Source organism: Phascolarctos cinereus, unplaced genomic scaffold (genome assembly GCF_003287225.1).
Source record: "Phascolarctos cinereus isolate Bilbo 61053 unplaced genomic scaffold, phaCin_HiC Scaffold_726;HRSCAF=1367, whole genome shotgun sequence".
Taxonomy (NCBI): Eukaryota; Metazoa; Chordata; class Mammalia; order Diprotodontia; family Phascolarctidae; genus Phascolarctos; species Phascolarctos cinereus.
This window is the reverse complement of record NW_027556098.1, coordinates 127270287-127292396: the sequence shown is the minus strand read 5'-3', so window position 1 is coordinate 127292396 and position 22110 is coordinate 127270287. Positions and strand designations below refer to the sequence as shown.

The window sequence follows — 22110 nt, the reverse complement described above, 5'->3', positions numbered from 1 at the left end:
TCAAAGACCTCTTCCAGTTTTTATAACATGTGATTGTACTAAGATTATGTAGTTGTCCTCAGTAGTTTATTGCAGTTAATAATTCTATATGGAAATTCTAACACCTGTCCTCAGTGTTTATGCTGGAGTTTTTGTTGTTGTTGTTGTTTTTTTAAGCTAATTTGTGTTCCTTATGTAAGGTCAGAAATTTAGCGTGACTCCTTTTCAATAGTAATTACCTAGAAAGGATGAGGAATAAGAAAGTTAATTACATTTCATTGTGAATTTGTTGCCAGTAATTCATACTGGAGGATTTAGGTGTATGTATAGGAGGTTAATGTCATTTTACTTCCCTAATAAGACTCATTTATTATCAATGATCAGATGGGTTTTCCTACTTTTGGTAGTTATACTTTTGGCCGACCACACCCCATTCATGGTCATTGTTATTGTTCAGTCATTTCAGGCATGTCAGACTCTTGGTGACCCCATTTGGAATTTTCTTGGTGGAGATCTTGGAGTGGTTTGCCATTTCCTTCTCCAGCTCATTCTACAGATGAGGAACTGAAGCAAACAGGGTCAACTGACTTGCTTAGGGTCATACAGCTAGTTTATAAGGCCAGATTTGAATTCAAGAGGATGAGTCTTCCTGACTTCAGGCTTGGCATTCTATCTACTGTACCACTTCGCTGCCACATTCATGCTGTAAGTTCTCCCTAGACTGAGGTATTAACTAGTTACTTTTCATGGCGGGGAGTACTTTTTAAAGCAGAGATACTTTTAATTCTTTTTTTTGTTTCCAGTTCGAATTTTTCTCCATTTTGCACCCTTCCCTCATTATTGAGAAGGCAAAAAAACCCAAAACCTATTACAACTATGGGTAGTTAAGCAAAAAAATTTCCTCATTAGCCATGTTACTCTTTTCCACCCCCCCTCCAAAAAAAAAAGCAAGAAAAAGAAAGGGAGAAAGATATGCTTCATTCTGCACTCTTGAGTCCATCAGTTCTCTATCTGAAGGGGGTAGCATGTTTCATCATGAGTCCTTTGGAATTGTGATGGGTCATTGTGTTGCCAGAGTTACTAAATCTTTCAGAGTTAATTATCTTTACAATGTTGCTATTTCTGTGTAGAGTGTTCTCTGGTTCTGCTCACTTCACTTTGCATCAGTTCATACAGGTCTTCCCAGGTTTTTCTGAAACCATCACCTTCATCACTTAATTCAGCACCATAATTTGTTTAGCCCTTCTTCAGTTGATGGGTATCCCCTCAGTTTCCAGTTCTTTGCCACAACAAAAAGAGCTTTAGCTAATTACCTTCAATGTTCAATTTTCAGTTTTTATTGTATGAATTAGCTGGTTTATCATTCATTCATGCTATTTAATTGTGAAAGAATTGCTTGTACATTTAATTTTTGTTTGATTAAAAATTATTCTGATATCTGCTTTTAAGAATCTGGATTTTTACAATGTATACAACAAAAAAAGCCTTGCACATAGTAGACACTTACTAATATTTTGCGAGCTTATATATTTTTGGTCCCCTCCTATGTGCAAAATGTCGTTCTCTATTAAAGTTTGATTTCTGGTTCTTCCCCCCCCCCCAACTCTTCTCTTGGGTATGGTAAGGGAGAATATCTGAAAATCACATTCCTTAACTAGGTAACTTCTTGGTTTGTTTTTGCCCCTCATTTTTTATATATTTAGGTTATAAATTTTAATTGAAACAAATTGTAGATATAACTTATTAACCTAATGCAGGCATGAGATATCTATTTGTAAAATTTATTATAATACTAAATGTCATTCCTTCCTCACCTTCTTTGGTTAGCTTTGTAAATTAATTTTATTTGCTGGGTTTGTAGGATTTTCTTGAAATGAAAAGGAATATTGACCAAATTCTCCAGCTTATTTTATTTTCTATATCAAATGGCAAATTCCTTTCTAAATGAGGCTTTTTGGTTCCAAGGTAGGAAAGAGCCCACATAAAAACTTTATATGTCCAAATGAGATTTGTAAGGTTATTCTTTACAGCTGACCAAGGCCTCAGAAGGGCTGGAGATGGGTAATTCTTCTAGTTTTTGCATCCATACTTATGGGGGGTGGTCTTTACTCTGTCTGGGAGCCTACTAATGGTGCCATTTCAGCTTTAAACAGGATGGAACATCTAGAAACCACCAACAAAAATGAAATTCTGGCTTTTTATATAGAATATGCCCCATCTCTGATGTGTACGAATGATGTTTTATCGGGTTTCCTTCATTCCTAGGAGTTTTAAAGCTGTAATTGGTGAGAAAGCAGATTAACTCCATTCTTGGATCCATGTTTGGGGATCTTTGATGAATTGATGGAGGCAGTGCTGTGCTGGTAAATGTTTAACCACCAGCTCCAAAAAAAGTATGTGTAGGACCCACTTTTGACCTTAATCTGCATTAACATTTTCTCCATCACATTCTTAAGTCTAGAAATCAACAAAATAATAAATCTAGCCTGATTTATAGAGCTTACCTATTTTCTTTTCTTTTCTGTTTTGTTTTTGTTTTTAGGCAGTTGGGGTTAAGTGACTTGCCCTTGGTCACACAGACCAAGTGTTTGGTCTGAGGCCGGATTTGAACTCAGGTCCTCCTGATTTCAGGGCCCATGCTCTATCCACTGCACTACCTAGCTGCCCCCGAACTTACCTATTTTCAAGATGTAGATACTTACACTGAAAATTAGTAATTGGAAATTGCAAAATTAATAATTGCTTTGGTAAGAGCAAACTTCTGTGTACCCCTGGATAGAGAGAAAACAGGAAATAGAATCATTCTTGCTCCATGGCTGACCTTTTAATTTACTGGGATTATTCACAGAGATAGAGCTACCTGCTGTTGTGATTTGGCTGGATTTAGAGCCCAGAGATTTTTTTTCTGTGCACAGATGAGCATTAGATCCTAAGTATCTTCATGATTCAACAAACATCAAATGTGCCATTAAGTTTGTTCCCAGCCTGAATTTATAATTTAATTTTCCTGAGCCAATTTCTAGACTTTAAGGTATACTACAGATATAGTAAATAGACTAACATTGACTCAGGGATTTTTTTTTTCAATACTTCATATGTTGGGGGGTGGGTCTTACACCTATGAGATGGCAGCAGACAATTATCAGGGGCTAGAATAGACTCTTAATGTATTGTCCTTTTGTCTTTGAAGTGGGGTGAGAATGGGGAAGGTTCTATATAGCAGAAGACAGAGAAAGGTAGTTCTCGTAACCTCTACTTAGGATTTTACCTCTTTTCCTCCAGAGGATATGAATTCTTAGACCCTTAGAGCCTTTATCTGCTGACTTGTAAGATGACCATTGAGTACAAACTATAGTAACACTAAATAACCAAGAAGTTATTTCTGTCTTTTATTTAAAAGGTTCTAATTTTCTATGGTTAGTTTTTTTCTGTTGTTTGCTCGTTTTTCCCAGCCTGTTACTTGACTTTTAACTTGTTAAAGTAGGGCTCTGCTTCCAAGATGGAGGGTGCGCTGTCCCAAGCTTCAGGAGTTTTATGCAGCTATTTTTGGAGCTACTTCCAGAGACCCCTAAGTTTTCAGTTCTTCCATGGCATTATGATCTAAGGAGGAGTATATACTGCTCATCTGGCCTGTGCTCTGATCTGTGAGTGACCACCACAACAACTTTTTTCTTCCCTGGAACTATGAGGAGGATACCCCTTTCCACTATGGAAGCAAGCTCTGCTATGTTTGTGCTCCTGTTTGCCCTGGGACTGCCACCCAGGACTGTGACTGGGATCCGAGTATGGGCAAAACAACGATCCTGCCTCAGTGCTAGCAAAAAGGCCCCTATAATCTCCTTCTGACCAGTTGTTCAACCCCCTTATAATCTGTGGTCTGAGAGCTCTGGAAGCAGCTGATTCAGGCACTCCTAAGGCCTGCTCCTGGTTTGCTGTGGCTGAGGCTATGCTGGCAGGGCCTGCTTTGGACTGTGCTACACTCTCACCCAGGTGCGACAGACCTTTGCTGCTGACCTTCTCAGTAGTCTTTGGCATCTGTGGGCTGAGAGGAGTGGAAACCTCCATTGCTGCCAGTGATTCAGTTGCTCTGAGGCCTGGTCTGTGCTGGCAGGTCCTATGCTAGACTGCACTCCTCTCTCATCCTGGTGCAATAGACCTTTCCTGCTGAAATTTCAAGTTGTCTTGGGCTAGAAATTTGTTTCACCCCATCTTTTTGTGGATTCTGCTACTCTAGAATTTGTTTAGAGTCATTTTTAAAGATATTTGGAGGGGTTTGGGGAACAGCATAGGCAAATCCCTGCCTTTATTGTGCCATCTTGGCTCCACCTCTTTAATAGGCTCTTATTGATGTCTTTTTAAATGTCATCATAATTTTCCCTAGTGTTCTTTCTTTTTTACCTCCCATCTAGAGAGTATTCCACATAATGTAATATTTTTAAAGACAAAAAAATAAAAAGGTAACATATCAGCATAACTGATCAATAATGTCAGGAAAAGTCTGAAAATGTGTGTAGTGGGCCACCTTTGTTGGACCTCCTACCCCTGCAGGAGGGTGCAAAAGGGATATCTTCTCAAATGTAATCATTCAAGCCTTGCTTATTCTTTGTCATTATATTCAGTATTGATTTTTGTGTGAGTGGTGGGGCTTCTTTCCATTTTATATTGTTGTAGCTCTTGTGTATATTATTTTCTTGACTCTACTTCATCTTGTATCAGTTAAGGTAGAAAACTTTTCTGCAGTTAACGTATTCATTGTTTCTTACATAGTAATGTACTGTTTTATTCATGTACCACAGTTTGTTTAGCCATTCCCCAGTTGGTGGGTAGCTACTTTTTTCCCAGTGCATCGCTAGCACAAAAAGGTACTGTTATGGGACTTTCCTCCTATCCGTGACTTCCTTGAGGGATAAGCCTATAAATAGAATGTATAGATCAGAGGCTATGATTATTTTTAGTCACTTTATGTGTGTAATTTCAAGTTGTTTTCCAAAATGCTTTCACTGATTAATAGTTCCTCCCATAATGCACTAATGTGTCTGTCTTCCCACAACACCTCCAACTATTTAACGTTGACTGTCTGAATATTTTGTCAAATTTTAATTGAGTATTTGGGTAATAGTCAGTTTTGCTAAATTTTACTTATTTTTTCTAGGGCCCCTTGGTTATGAATGTGCTTCAGTTTTATAATGCCTCCTGCTATGGCAGACATCCTTGACTTTTGGGGCGTGGATTCTCAGATAGCATCAGATGGCTCCATTCCTGTGGATTTTTTATTGCCCACTGGGATCTATATCCAATTGGAAGTACCTCGGGAGGCCACTATTTCTAATATTAAACAGGTATGTTAACATATGGTGTTAAAAAAATTATTCTGACCTTAACAAACCCCCAAAAAAGTATTTCATATTCATGGTAGAACAGAAAGGATTGTACATGAAACTGTAGATCTTTATTATATATAGCTTGCTTTTAGTTTTAAAGTATATAATATATTCCACCTGTAGCATTCTCAACTGTTCTGCTTGTTTGTGCTTCTTTTTGGCCTTCCTTCTGCATTAAAAAAGAAATTGTCTCAGTTTGACCCTCTTATCGTTTACTTAATTTCTTTGGCTATTCTATTGAATCCCTGTTCCTCTTCAAATTGGAGAAAAAAATACCCCCAAACCCCAACAAAGTCCTTATAACAATTATGAATAGTCAAGCAAAACAAATTCACATATTAGGTGTGTCCTTAAATTCTAAAACCAGCCACTAATTTTAGGACTTTTCTGCTGCATTCACTTGTTTAATTCAGTTGAATTCAATAAACATATATTAATGCCTCTGTGTGCCAGGCACAGTGCTAAGTTCTGGGGATACAAATAAGAGAAAGAGACAGTCCTTGCTCTCAAGGAGCTTACAATTTACAGGGGGAAAATAACTCGGAAAAGAAAGCTAAAAAGCATGGGAGAGGGGAAACTAGAGTATGTTGTTCTGTGGAGTAAACAGGAAGGTTGTGAGCTCATTATAAAGGAAGGTTTTAGGAAGACAGAGCACTTCCTCCTTTAGCTCTCTACTCAGAGAGGAGACAAGGCTGGGGCTGAGTTGAGAAAGTGTTGAGTATCAGAACCTGATTGATTTTTTTTTTGTAATGTTGAGATTTCAAGTGATAACATGCTTTATTAAAGAGAGATGCTGTGGGATGGGAGATAGCTAACCTTAAGACCAAGACGTGACACATATTGACTCTGTGAACCTAAAGAAATCATTTAATCAGTGCTCTGGTCAACCCTTTGAGCCTGGAAATTGCAGAGAAGGTCCTGACTTCCATTGGTAGAAGGAGTTTCCTCATTTGGGAGTTCTTTTTGCCAAGGAAATCACATGTGTAATCATTATTTTCTATCTAATATATTAAAATTGATTAAAAAAGAGAATAAAGGTAAATAAAAGTAAAATTGAATAAAATAAGAATATCTGAAATTGAACACTATAAATAATGTGTTAACATGAGTGAGAAGGAGAAAACTTTAACATATTTTTTAAGCACTCATAAATAAATGTCAGACTAATACTCATTCCAATAAAATTGTTGTGGAACACCTAGTATATAATATGCTGTCTGCTCAGTTTTATAGTCGATACTATTAGGAAATAAGAGATTTGTAGGGTTTGGAACTGGAGGTCACATTTGGGATCATCTGGAACAACCGTCTCATTTTTCAAATGAGGGCACAAGACCATGCAGTTTGAGAGATTTACCTATGTTGTTGAAGTGGTAATTAACAGGCAGCTAGGTGGCGCAGTGGATAGAGCACTGGCCCTGAAGTCAGGAGGACCTGAGTTCAAATCCGGCCTCAGACCAAACACTTGACACTTCCTAGCTGTGTGACCCTGGGCAAGTCACTTAACCCCAATTGCCTAAAAGGAAAAAAAAGAGTGGTAATTAGCAAAGCCAGGATATTAATAGGTTTTCAGGCTCCAGTACCAATGTCTGTTTACTATATCTCACTGTTTTATATTGTCCCAACCCCTGAGAAATTTAGTGACAAAGCTAATACAAATGAAACAGGTAGAAAATAATACAAAATAACTTTGACTATACTGAAGTTGAATAGTAAAGATAAAAAATGGCAAATAAGTTTTTATTTTTAGAACAATGGCCATCTCACACATGGTAGCATAACCATTTTTGAATGATCTCACTTATAACTTGTTTAAAGCACTGTGATCAGTCAAAGACCTAAATGATTGGAGAAATGTTAAGTATTCATGAGTAGATCAAGCCAATACAATAAAAATGACAGTACTTTCTAAATTAATTTATTTATTCAGTGCTCTTCTCATCAAACTCAAAGGAAGGCCAAAACATTATCCCTACCCTCAAAGAATTCACATTCTAATGAGGGGAGAGGAGAAAACAACACATAGATCACCATTTAATACGAAGTCTTTTAAAAGTAGATGAACTGTTAACTAAAGGCAGAGGCATCCTGTCATGAAGGAATAGCTAAGCAAATTGTGATTTCTGAATGTAATGGAATGTTTGTATGCCAGAAGAAATGATGAAATGAACACTTACAGAGGAAACTGAGAAGAACCCTGTGAGCTGATAAAAGTGAAATAAGCAGAAGAATTTATACAATGATAACTCTATAGAGAAAAGTGACTTGGAAAGACTTTAGCATTCTTATCAGCACAATTATAAACCATGGATCTAAAAGCATGAAGATAAAACAAGGCCGTCCTAATAGGTAATAAACTTCAAATTCAGAAAAAATAACACATTTTTTGGACATGGGTAATATGAGACTATCTAGACTATATGACTCGAGGACTGTATTTTTCTTTTTTCCCCTTTTTAAATTTGCTCAAGGTAATGGGAGGAGGGACAAAGCAATTTAAAAAAAATTGTTTGTCAAGTATCTGAGGCTGTATTTGAACCCATATCCTTCTGACTTCAGGGCTGGTGCTCTATCCACTGCACCACCTAGCTGTTCCCACATTTATTCTTAAGGGTGATGAAATAGCTTATTTTGAATATTAATGCATAACTAGTCATACTTTGTTTTTTTTCAGCTTATTATGCCCTTTGCAAATTCTAATACATGTAACAAAAATATTTCATTTCAAATTCCATTTTTTTAATCTATCCAAAAGCTTATCATATGTAATACTAATCATGTTTTTTATCTCCATCTAATCATGCTGCTGCTGTTGTTAGGGGAAAATGAATTTCAAGTTACAGCAGCAATACCTCTCCTGGCCAAGTAATGCTGAGTAAAAGTTGCTTTGTTATGGGTGAGAAAGGAGGGGGAAAGAAAAGGTTGACTAGTTACTTAATTCTCTTAATATTTATGAGAGTGGCACAGATAGGTGGTGATAGAGCACCAGCCCTGGAGTCAGGAAGACCTGAGTTCAAATGTGACCTCAGACTCTTGACACTTCCTAGCTGTGTGACCCTGGGCAAGTCACTTAATCCTGATTGCCTGGCCTTCCCACCTTACTCCCCCCCCAAAATGAGAATAGAAACTATCTCTTTGTACTTTTATGTCTATAAAAGAAAGGCATTCCTTTTTACATATGCCTTATCTTTAAAAGCAGACATCCATATCATAATCAAGGTGTTCTGAAAGCTCTGCTCTAGGTTTTCTAAATTGCTTAACAAAAAGCTGTCATTTTTTAGGGTTCCAGACTTAGGCTACCCATTTTTTATGTATTTATAAATTCAAGCTTACCTATTATTTTATCTCAGTTAGTCAATAAACACTTATTAAATGTCTGCCATGCATCAGATACTGTGCTATGCATTGAGTATAGACAAATGGTAGTCTCTGCCCCCAAGGAGTTTATACTCTAATGGGACAATATATCTGAGGCTAGATCATCAAAACACTTTTAAGATATATTTTATGTAGTTTACAAGGGGACATGGACTTTATTGGAGGTCCAGTTTGTGGCTAGGTCATCTGTATGACCTAGGCAAAACATTTCACTTTTCTGGCCCTCAGTTTCCTCTTCTATAAAATGAGGGAATTGGAATAGATGATTTCCATGGTCATTCATAGTTCATAATCTATTATACCAGAATCTTCTATAAAATGCTTACCCTGATATTTCAGTAATTATGAGATTGTATGAAGTTGGTATTCTTTTTGGCAACACAGATTTTAATTCATTCATTATTTCTCATTCGGTGCTTCCATGGCTTCTTATTACTCCTCCACAGGGGCCTTACACAACATGATGGAAGCCTTCCTCAACTCCCTCAATAGTACATTTATGTTAAAGAGCGTATATGGCAATTCACTGGTTATTCCTCCTCTCACTTTGTGGGAATCATCCCTTCTTTTCCACATATGCTCCTCTTTGTTCGGTTCTTCGTTGGTAACATGTCCTTTTCATGCCGACCATGTGGTACTCCATGTACTACTTGCTCTTCTGATCACCTGTACTTTTAATTAATTCTTCACAGACTGTGGTATTCCATAACTTTGCATCTTCCCCATTACACGGCAAAGGCACATACTAAATCTTTATTTTTTTATTGAGCAAGCCAAAAACAGATCCATCTTTTCTCACTTTATACTCCCTTAATTCTTTCCACTCTTGGGTTTACCACTGCTCCTCTATAGGAACTGTTCTCGGGGCAGCTACGTGGCACAGTGGATAGAGAACAAGGCCCTGGATTCAGAAGGACCTCAGTTCAAATCCGGCCTCAGACATATAACACTTACTAGCTGTGTGATCCTGGGCAAATCACTTAACCCCATTGCCTACCCAAAAAAAAAAAATTTAAAAAAAATTTACAGGAACTGTTCTCTGAAAGTCATCAGTGCCTTCCTCGTTGTCAAATCTAGTGACTTTTTTTTTCATTTACTATCCTCCTTGTCTTCTCTGTGTCATTTGACTACCCCACTTATGTATAGTGAAACAAACTCTTTCTTTTGTTTCAATAATACCTTACTGTCTTGGTTTTCTTCCTCTTTCTGTGACTTCCCTTTTCTTTCTTTTTCTGTTCACCTAAGGTAGGTGCTTCTTAAATTCCTGTCTATGGTCTCTCTGCTCTCTCCCTGTGTTCTCATTCCAAACAATTTAATTCTCATCATTTTGCAGGGTACCAAATATAGATGTTCAGGTCTTCATTTTAGGTTTTTGAGCAGAGCAATAAGATATATCAGTAGAGTGTCTTAGGAAGATTAATTTGGGGAATAGCAGAGCCAATCTTCTTGAGTAGTTGGGAGGCTCTTGTAGCAATTCAGCCATGAGTTAATAATTAGGTTGAGGACAGTGGCAGTGGAAATTGAAAGAAAGGAACAAATCTGAGATCAGTCCACAGTTATTTATTGAACATTTGCTACATCCTTAGGGAAATAGTAAAAACGGTCTTTTATTAAGCACCTATATGTGCCAGGCATTGTGTTTAGCACTTTACACATATTAACTCATTTGATTCTCACAACAACTATGAGGTAGGTGCTATTATGATTTTCATTTACAGTTGAGGAAACTGAGGCAGACATTAGTTAAGGGACTCGCCCTGGTTTACACAGCTAGTGTCTGAGGCCAGAAAGAAAGGCAGAAACATGGTCACTGCTCTCAAGAACCTTACATTCTAATGGAAGAGGCAACATGCAAGTAACTGTGTACGTACAGAATACGTAAAGAAGTGGCACTGGAGAAGAAAGACCAGGAAGGATTTATTGTAGAAATTAGGTTTGAGCTGAGTCTTTAAGTATGTCACAGAATCCACAGTGCAGTAATGAGGGAGAGCATTCCAGGCATGGGAGATAACTAGCTAAAAGGCATAAAGTCAGGTGATGGGTGTCCTGTAGGAGCATTTGCAAGTAGGCCAGTGTCACTGTATTATTTTTGCAAGGAAGTAAAGTGTAAGAAGTCTAGAAATACAGGAAGAGCCAAATTAGTTAGGCTTTTAAATGCCAAACAGAGACTTTATATTTGATCCCAGGGGGAACAGAGAGCCACTGGAGATTATTGAGTGGGTGAAGTCACATTGCCATATCTAAGCTTTAGGAAGATTATGCTAGCATTTGGATAGAGGTTGGATTAGAGTAGTGAAAGACTTGAGGCAGAGAAATCAACCAGAAAGCTAGTGCAATAGTCTAGGCATTAAGCAATGAATGCCTACACTGTGGTGGTAACTGTGTGAGTAGAAGGGAAAAGGTCATAAGGGAAAGATATTGTGAATGTAGAAATAATAAGACTTGACAACATAATGAATACATGGGTTTTGTGTGAGATGACACTAAGGTTGTGAGTATGTGTGACTGATACCTTTGCCATTAGGAAATTTAAAGAAGGGGGAAGGGTATGGGTAAAAAGTTTAATGACTTCTCTTTAATATGTTGTTTGAGAACCTTTCAGGCTATCTGTTTGAATTGACCAAAAGTCAGTTGGTAAGGGGAGACTGAAGCTCAGGAGAGAGTGTAAGGCTTAATATATAGAGCTGGTAATCAGTCATCTGCATAGAGATTATCATTGAATCCATGAAAGCTGATTAGAGAGGATAAAAGAGGGCTCAGGGCATCTCCTTAGGGGTAAGAGGCTCATAATTAGCAGGTATGATATGAAGATCTAGAAAAGGAGACTGAGAAAAATTGGTCACAAAGTAGGGGAACCAGGAGAAAGAACAGTCTCACAATAACTTAGAGAGGGAAAATATCTAAGTAGGGAGAGACGTAAACAGTATCCAAGGCAGCAGATGGATCGAGAAGAATGAGGATTGAGTAAAGGCCATTAGATTTGTCTATTAATGGTTCATTTTTAAATTTGGATGAAACAGTTTCAGTTGATTAATGAGGTCAGAAATCTGATCAAAGAAGAGATGGCAGCTAGTATGTATGACTTTCTCAGAAGTAGGGGACTAGAGACGTGACAGTAGATAGTAGAGGTGGACAGATTTAGTGTTTTTGTTTGGCGTGGGAGTTTCTTGGGTGTTTTTGTAGGTTGCAGGGATAAGGAGAGACTGAAGATTAGAGAGACAGTGGGTGTAGTAGAGGGGTCAGTCTGCTGGAGAACATAGGATGGGATGACATCAGGGATGCCTGTAGAGAGGTTTCCTTTGTCAAGGAAAAAGGTTAGTTCATAATCTGAAGGAAAGTGAAGGAAAAGATAGTGGGGGAAGAGGTTTTAGTTACATGAGGTGAGGAAGAGGGGAAAAGATGAAACTCTCAGTGACATTTGGTGATGTTTGAAACAAAATCCTCACCTGAAGGGGGCATGTTGTAGAGGGCTTGAGGAGAGAGGATGATGTTTGGAAAAAGCTATTGTGTCAAGTGGTATGGTGAATTTATCAGAGAGGTATAAAAGGATGGTTTTACTACAGTGAGGTCCAAGTTGAGATAATATAACATAAATTTGTAATGAACTGGTCTGCAGGGTTTTGTGATTTTTTTTTTCATTCCATTCAGCAGCAGGAGGTAATCCAAGCAACCTTAGTAAGATCAGTTATCAGAGATGGGACCAATCTAGGGCAGTGGTTGTGAGTAGATAGAAGGGGTCAGATGAAAGAGATGTATCAATAGAAATTCAAGATTTGACTGTGAGTGAGAGGAGTCAAGGATGCCAAAAATAATGTAATTTCTTGTCTTAAATGAGATGTACTGTTTGGGGATCCACAGGTTCTTCAGACTTAGAGAGTTAGAAGGCACTTTAGATAGAGGTCATCTGGTCCAATGGGGATTACAAATCCAGCACTCTTCTGTTACACCACATTTCCTATTTATTGAATTGTGGTGCTTATGACTTGAAAAATTAAATCATTCTCTTTTTTTTTTATTTGATACTTCTAACCTGATGAGCATAATCTAAAAAACAGGAAGATATATAAATGTTGTAGTTAAAAAGTATTGTTGGCAAGAATTAGCCAAATGAGATGGAGAATTGATTTTGTTGCTCTCAGTATCAGAATTTGAATCTTTTTTGGTAGCTTGTTACAGTAGCCAATGCTGCTGCTGTCTTTGTGGCATCATGGTTGGAGGGAGAAGAATAATTGGCTAAAATAGACATCTGTGAAAGAACTGAACCAGGTTTCTTTTTCTTGATTTCTGGACTTGGCTGTTGCTAATTTTGAAAGAGATGACAAGGTCTCTTTCTCATTTACTTGCCCTGTCGTCATTAGTCTGTATCAATAGTGTTAGCTTCTCTCCCCAATCATGAAAGATGTAACTAAGTTTAGAATAAAGATAATGTAATTTTATTTTTGTTTTTCTGTAACTCGACATATGCATCCCCCCCCAGCAAAATTACATAATTAAAAACTATAGGGCTTATGGGAAAATGTTGTTAAGGTCACAGTGCTCAAAAACTTTATCGGTGACATTTAAAAAAAAAGATAGGAACCTAAATGGTAGCACTGTTTTATATGTGGTAAATCGTTATGAAATATGTAAGTACTACAATAAGTCATGGCAAATTAGAGAAGCCTCTGGCTGCTGCTGCTTTGGGTATAGGGGAAGGGGCTTAGGTGGAAGGGGTACTGTATAGACTACATTTCTGATCACAGCTCCTACCGTACCAGAAGATAAACAACAAATATGGCACTTGGCCTTTAGAAAGGCCTGAAGTTTGCTTTTGGAAATGGGCGTTTGGAAGCATCACAGCTTGTGAGTTATTGTGAAGTGGTGCAGATTTCTGCATTCTTGATGTCGTAAGGAAGAAATTGTGCAGATGCAAACTCAAAATTCAAATTATGCTGAAATTACTCTTTATATATCAGTTGTGGGACAAATTTACATTTTCAAAACAAGTGTTATAGCAGAACTGACTGTATGTTTGTCTGATTATTACTTGCAGATGCTATGGAAGCAAGCTCACAACTATCCTATGTTTAACCTTCTTATGGAAATTGAAGCTTATATGTTTGCATGTGTGAACCAGACTGCTGTTTATGAGGAGCTTGAAGATGAAACAAGAAGACTTTGTGATATCAGACCTTTTCTTTCAGTTCTCAAAGTGGTGACAAGAAATTGTGACCCAGGGGAAAAATTAGATTCCAAAATTGGAGTTCTTATAGGAAAAGGTAATGTTTATCTTAGTGTTGGAGTTTTTGTTTGTTTTCTTGTTATGTGGGAAATGATTAATATCATAACTATGTGGAGAAGTATTCATTATATACATACACATAAATACATAAATTTATAGGTTTTTTTTTAACAGTTAGGCAATTATGAATAAACCTTTAGCATCAATTCTTGTGAGGTAGTTAGCATTACTTTACTAAACCTTCTTAGCTTTCTGTTTCCCAGCCAAAGATTCTTACTAATATTGATCTGATTTTAACACTAAATTGTAGCACAGACTAATTAGGTAGAGTAATTGACAAATGGCAACCCAGCATACCATATAGCTTTCTGTTCTGTGTGAATGTGTACATAAATATCTCAAGTGACTAATGGGGAGAGAAAGACTACTCCTAGAAAGGTGGGCATGGTCTAGAGGCTGAAAGAGCCTTCGTGTTCTGAGCAGTATCATGATTTAAAGATTAAAGCAGTTTGGTGATTTAACCCTTGAAAATGAGTAAAGATTTAACTTTCCTAATGTTGTGGGAGGAGGGCCTGAAGTAGAAGCATAGAGGATATGTTAGCTTGAACTAGTTTTTAATGACCAAGACACTTTTCTCTGGAAAAGAGTTGTAAAAATAGAATGTATAATAATGCCCACATTGGTAGGCTTGGTTGATGTGTTTGGTTTTAATGATTTTTTCCCCTCTTTCTTTTCTCTTGTTACAAGGAATGGTTGAATGGATAAGGAGGGGATAAAAAGTATATTTGGATATTAAGGTGATATGTAAAACCAGAAGATTAATTTAAAAAATTTTTAAAAATAATCTTTCTTGTCTTTGCAATCATGACTTACCAGAATATTCACAGTACCCAGAAAACTTAACCTTTTTTTTTTCCAGAGCTACTATTGTATTTAATTCCTACCTGTTCTAAACCATTTTATTTTTAACTTTTGTTGATGTCTTTTCTTTTTCATATATCCCATTTATTTTCCTCCCTCCCAACATTGAATTCTCTCTCCCAACATCGAATTCTCTACTGTGGAAAAGAAAAGTAGTTAAGCAAAAGTGTCACAGTGAACACCATGCCACTGTATGCCACATTCTGTCTCTGCAGTCTCTTACCTCTCAACTGAGAAACGGTGATATGTTTCATCCTTTGCTCTTCAGGACTGAGACTTGCCTTTACAATTGTTACGTCTTAGTGTTGTTTTCACTTACATTACTGTAGTTATTGTGTATATTGTACTTCTGGTTCTGCTTAATTTCTCCTCAATCAGTTTATATAAGTTTTCTCAAGTTTCTATGCTGTCTCATCCATTTTATATGCCTTAGTGGAGAAAATTGTCACCTTTTCACTATTCATGATAATGAAGAAGACCTGTGTTTTCAATCTTAGAATGAATGGATCATCAAAAACTCATTTATATTTGACTTTTGGATATAGTGTTTGTTGATTTCACATTGGATTTTCCTCACAAATTATGTGTTTCTTAGTTGAATTTTTAGAATCATTTTGTGTTCCCTAAGTAAATATAGCTATAATTAGTAGCCTAACGACTTATTGTGGGTATTGGGAAAAGCTAGCCAAAGAATAAATAAATATGGTGGAAAAATTTGGAAGATTGGTCAATGTACTTTAAGACCTCAGCTGAAAGGATTCCATAGGATCTACTTCTTTTTCACAACTTTCTGTTGATGCATCATATTCTCCTAATAGCCTAAACAATTGATATGGCCGCAGGCATGTGAATCTAAAACACATAAAAATTAAACTTAAGCTTTTATAATGCATGTACTATTTAGCCTTCAGTTTAAGCCTGTGGCTTAAGAGTTAGAAACATAATTTCATAATTGTCTTTAATACTGTTGGGAACTGAAATTTAAATCTCTTCCCTTAAAAAAATTTCCTAATGACCCTTTATAATTTTGCTATAGCACTTTATTTCTTGTAGTCATACATTTGTTAAGTATATTTAGGGAATAATTTATGGATAAGTTATGTGCATACTTAGAAATTAACAATACATTTAAGAAACAATTCCAGTAAACTTTAGAATAAACTTTCTTTCAAAAAAATACTGTGTGGAGTTACAGTTGCAGATTATGTAAGAGATAAACACAATTAGGGACTGATGAGGTCATTCCTCCTGGTAAAACAATAAACAATTGGTGAGACTGTAACTTCTGTTTAGACTTAGGAACAAGCTTGTTGCCTCTGCCTGGACCCACAAGAAGACAATGAAACCTTTACTGATACAACTAAACTACCTAGTCTAAAAATATGCTTTCCTGAAAGTTGATATGCCTGATCCTTTCCTTTGTTTTTTTTTAAATGCTCAGTGTTATTTTAAATCCATCATTTGGTTTCTGGTTTTTCTCTATGCTAGGGTAATATCTCTGTACCTTCCAGCAGAGATCTATGAGGGTCTTAAAGTATATCATAATTTTTTTTTAAAGTTTTTTGTTTTTGTTTTTGTTAAATAAGTCCTTAATTTCCTCTGCTTAAGCTTATATTGTGATACTTGTTACAGAGTGGTAAGAAATGTGTACTTATAGATATTAATTTTAGTCAAGAAATACTTATTGGTAGCTTTTTTTTTAACTTAGAAAATACAGAACTGCAAAATAATTCCACCCAACTCTTGCTAGTAGGTGTATAAAAAATGTATTAATGAAATCACTCAGCGTGTAATTCAGTGATCTCTTTTTACAAGTTTTCTGATATATTGGTAGTATAGTCTTTCGGTGAGTCTTCCTTTTATATGAAGAGCAACCCCTGTTTAAGCTAAACCAAAGGACTTGGTAGGGCTATCAACAAAATTATCAACAGATTCCTAAGTATTTTACTTCCCTTTGATGGGCCTCCACTTTTAGTCTCTCAAATGATTGGATCAGACTAAATATTCTCAGACAGCCCTTCCGCCTCTAAATTTTATCATCTTATTTCAAACAGTTATTAATAAAGTATTTATTAAGTATATACTGTGTGCTAGGCACTGAGCATAGGGTGAATGAAACACATCCCTGTTTTCAAATATCTTAGAGGCATAGACTCAGAGACTTAGACACACATTCTAGTGTTTTATTCCATTCTGTGGCTGATGGTTATTTGGGCAATGATATAGAAAGAACAGACAGTTTGCTTCTAATATTCTTTCAAAAAGACAGTCTGTTTATTGATCATCAAATTTTTTATGTTGATATAGAGGACCTCCCCACAGCCAAATTTTGTTTCACTGTCCAAATCCAAATTTTAATATTAAATTAATTATATTTATTGATATTTCCTGAACTGATTTATTAGAATAATCAGACTTAAAAGAAGTGTACTCTTGAAGCAGGAGTGTTTCCTATTAAATACAGAAAAGTAGAATATTTTGCTCTATTATGTAGTGAATATTTTCACTGTGTAAGCAGCTGCTGCTGCTGTTTGAATGAAACTCCAGTATACATACAAATTACTTGAAACAGTTTCAGGACCTAAAATATTATAGATAGAAACTTCAACATTGATGACTAAAGTTGTAAAGTAAACAGATACACAGTTTTCAATAAATGCTAACATCTCATTATCTATAAATAGGTATTGAAATAATAAATTCTTTCTAAGAGTTTTTGTGTTGCAGATCCTTAGTGTTAGGTTGTACAAATCTGTTTTTTACTAAAGTTTAAATTTATCTTTTAGTATGTGAAATTTAATAATTTTAATAATTTGCTCTTGATGCCTTTCAAGATAAGCTTTTTTGTGTGTATTTCTTTGAGGTAATCATACATCTACATTAACTTTCATGCATGTATTATTTATCTTCCTCTTGTACAATATAATTCTTTTTACTCGATTGGCTAGTCAAGTGATCATCCTATTTTGAATTCATTTAGGTCTTCATGAGTTTGATGCCCTAGAAGATCCCGAAGTGAATGAGTTCCGAAGTAAAATGCGCCAGTTCAGTGAAGAAAAGATCCAGTCCCTTGTGGGGTTGTCTTGGATGGATTGGTTAAAGCATACTTACCCACCAGAACAAGAACCTTCTATTCCTGAAAACTTGGAAGATAAACTTTATGGTGGAAATCTTGTGGTAGCTGTCCATTTTGAAAATTGTCAGGTGTGTTCATATGATTCTAATGTAATTTTTTAACGTTTTTACTTGAGATTCCAGTATCAGGATTACTTGCATCATTAAAGTAGAAATAGTCTTTACTTTGAAAATTGTATGATGAAAATTCATAAATGTTAATAAAACTGGGAGAGATAAGAGTAATTAGTCAAGGCAAGTTTCATCCCTTTTCTTGTGGTAGTAATTTACTGGCATCCTAATCGGGTAATCTTACTCTACCCTGCTCGACCCTTCTGCTCCACTTGAATCACAGTTGAGAAATTTGAAATGGAGCTTTGAGAAATAATTTTCAAGTTCTGGTGGTAGAAAAACAACTTCAGCAGTTCCTGTATTACAGTAAACCAGTGGTTGAATTGCTGAAGTAAAAGTAAAACCAGTTGTGGTAATGTTTAGACCAGAAGGAAAACAAGTCTTTTGACTTTTCTTCTTTGGAGCCTAAATATTGACTTTTAAAACATACTTCTTTCTGTTTATTCTCCTTACCTTCCCTAATTCATCAAATGGACTTATGCTTAAGTGTTGACTTTTTCAACTGTTCTCCAATTTCTATCATTTTTTATACTGAACAGGAGGACATTTTGATGGAAAACATATAGAAACGTAAGGGGGAAGTGTTTGAGTCTTTGATTTCTTTGTTCTAAAAAGATACAGATGAAACCTACTCTCCTATACAGCTATTAAAAGAGGTATTTTACACACATTGTTTTTAAACTCATTTGTCTTCCTGGTTGAATAGCATTATAAAAATTTCTTTTTGTACCTAGTCTTAATTGGACTAGGAGCCTTAGGATCAATCTGATTCAACTTCCTAATGCATTATAAGATATACCTCTTAAGTATTCTTTATATATGGTCATCTAGGCCTTGCTTAAATGTGTTCACTTATAAGGAATTTTCAGCTTCACATTACAATGTTGGACAATTCTAATTGTTAACAAATTGCTTTTTAAGATATTGAGATTAATGAAAATTATACTGAATAGTTCTGGTTCTGGCTTTTGCAGCTTATATCTGTCTTCTCCATCATATACAACCCATTACATATTTAAAGGTAGCTTTCACTAATGCAGACATTTCCAGCCCTGTCACCTGTTCTTTGATGTGATTTCTAGATCTTGGCTCATTGGCTCCTGATTTTTGTCAAGATTGTATTTATGATGTAGTATGCAGAACTGAAAATATTAGTATATATATGATCCTTCCAGTAGAGAGTATAGTGGGACTATTACCTCCCTAGATCTGGATGCTATGCAGTTATAAATTCATCATGAATTGGAAGTTATTATTGTTTTAACTCTAGTTGGGAAGTGCTATATTAGAGTTCATAACTATTTTTCTACTGCAATCAGAGAAGCATATAATGGTTAAACTCTTGACATTCTTTTGTGGCAGCTTAATGCATCAAAATAATTGAAAGTTTAGGGTACTTAATTTTGAATGGTATTGTGGACAAAAAATTTTTATTGTGATAAGTGCTGTATTTTATTATCTAATAACTTGCTTTCTCTTTTTAAAAGGATGTATTTAGTTTCCAAGTATCTCCTAATATGAATCCCATCAAGCTAAATGAGTTAGCAATCCGAAAACGGTTGACTATCCGTGGAAAGGAAGATGAAGTTGATCCTTATGACTATGTGCTACAAGTCAGTGGGAGACTAGAATATGTGTTTGGTGATCACCCATTAATTCAGTTCCAGGTATGTAAACTGTTATAATTTAAAATCAAATAATGAACATTTAAAAATTTATCATTTTTTAAAATACAAACTTAATAAATAGCAAATGAAGTGAGCATTTATATATCCAATGTAGAACATAGTAAGAGCTTTTTATATGAAACTGCAGGACTCTTACATGCTTCTTGGTTTTTTTTATTTTTATTTTTTTTTAAAGTCAATCAGGAGTAATGACTTGCCCAGGGTCACACAGCTAGTAAGTTTCTGAGGCCAGATTTGAATTCATGTTCTCCTGATTCCTGGACTGGTGTTCTATCCACTTCACCACCTAGCTGCCCTTTCCTTTTAAATATATACCAGATCGCAATATGTAACTTTCGAGTATGTACTACTTCTGTAATTCTTTCTAGCCTTCTTTCTGTTGTCTTTTGTGCATATCTTTAAAAAAGAGATGCTTTTTGCTTCCCTCTTCTTTCCATCCTTCCTTCCTTCTTTTCCTTTCCTCTCTTCACCTTTTACCCTATTCTTGCCACTGCCACTCCTAGAAAAGAAGAAAAAAGAAAAACGTCTCTTGGAACAAATATTTATAGTCAAGCAAAACAAATTACTACATTGGACTGGTCCAAATATTTGTCTTAGTCCACATATCTTGCATCTATCATTTCTCTCTTAATAACTGGGTATCATGAATCTTTATTAGTTCTCCAGAATTGTAGTAGGTCCTTACATTGATCAGAGTTCTTAAATTTTGCTAATACAAGGCCCAGAGTACTATGAAATATTATTTTTCTAAATAGCTCCATTTTTTCGTATTTTTTCTGATGCCATTGAGTTATAAAAGTAACACTGTCTATGCCATTTTGTTAGGGTGTGCATACATATCATGAACAATGTAGATTTTCTGATTAACATTTATTCTTATTAACATAGTGCAACTTTTGCTTATGAAATTTTAATCTAAAAGGGATAGAATTATGCTGACATTTTTGTTTTTGACATGTTCATCTTCAGTACCCTTCACTAATCCTTTCTGATTTTCTTGCCTGTTCTTTGAATGTTATATAAGGCAGTAGACTTAATGCAACAGGGGACACAAAGTCTTAGTTTTAAGACAAAAGTTTTAGTTTTGGTCCTCTGGGGTTATAGTCTGTTTACTGCATTTCAGTTACCTTTGATTCTTTCGTTAAAAGTTTCACTTTTACATTCATAGTACTATACAGTCAGCCAGGAAAAACTAAAATTATTCACTTAAGAGTGAATTTTAATGAAAGATCTTGTATACTTTGATAACAATTGAACAACCTAGCACTCAGTGTTCCTGCTTCTGGCCTACTAACTTCTGTCAGAATGCTTTCCAATTTTTCCCAGCAGTTTTTATAAAATAAGGAGCTCTTTCCTAAGTAATTTATATTTCAAAGGGGAGAGAGAAGATACTTTACAGAACTCAGTAAAGTAATAGCAATATCTCTTTGGAGAAATAAAAGGTCTAGAATTTCAAGGCAAATAATGAAAAAATGGTAGGGTGAAGAAGGGCAAAATAGAATTTCCAGACCTCAAATTGTAAGTATAATTCAGCAGTCTTCAAAATAATTTTATTTTGGTTAAGAAATAGAAAGATGCATTAATAGGATAGCTAAAGGAGAATCAGAAACAATAGAAGTCAACTCAGTGTATGAGAAACCAGAAAACAAATTCAGGTAAATTAAGCAAAAGTTTTCTTTAGCTAATCTTGGAAAAATTCAGTGTTATAAATGTATTCTTGCTATTTCTTCTGTATTCTTTTCTCTTAATCATTGTCATTAAAAATTTGATTGAATCATTTAAAATTTCAATTGATATTCAAAGGAAAAAAATAATTTAATTTTTTCAATATATTGGACTTGTGTAATCAATTTTAGATTTTTTTCAAGTATTCAATATTAACTCAAATTTCAGATTCCAATTTTCTGACTATTTCATTCTTGATTTAAAATTTTTGTGGAAGTACTGTGTTGACAAGATAGAATTTTCACTTTGCAATAATTGTCTTCTCTGCTATTTCAGTATATACGGAACTGTGTCATGAATAGAACTCTTCCCAAACTCACTCTTGTTGAATGTTGCAATATCAAGAAGATGTGTGAACAGGAAATGATTGCCATAGAAGCTGCCATAAATCGAAATTCATCCAACCTTCCTCTTCCACTGCCACCAAAAAAAACACGATTAATTTCTGTGAGTTTAACTCTTCATTCTTAGGTGACCCTAAAGAGTGTATGACCTTTCAGCTTGTGCATTTCAGTCCTTGGCATTTTCCTTCCCCATTTCTTCTTTTACCACACTAAGAGTCAAAAGACTG

General features: G+C 35.5%; 1 protein-coding gene across 5 annotated transcripts in view; it reads left to right on the top strand.

Moving 5' to 3' along the window:
- PIK3CB (phosphatidylinositol-4,5-bisphosphate 3-kinase catalytic subunit beta) overlaps positions 1-22110 on the top strand; it is a 192147-nt gene that overhangs the window by 92841 nt on the left and 77196 nt on the right. For all 5 annotated transcript variants that reach the window (XM_078146783.1, XM_020986126.2, XM_078146782.1 and 2 more), the window contains 5 exons: positions 5132-5318; positions 13771-13996; positions 17861-18084; positions 19614-19793; positions 21816-21986. In XM_078146783.1, the coding sequence (XP_078002909.1) occupies positions 5148-5318; positions 13771-13996; positions 17861-18084; positions 19614-19793; positions 21816-21986 (972 nt within the window). In that variant the 5' untranslated portion in view covers positions 5132-5147. The remainder of the gene's footprint in view (positions 1-5131; positions 5319-13770; positions 13997-17860; positions 18085-19613; positions 19794-21815; positions 21987-22110) is intronic.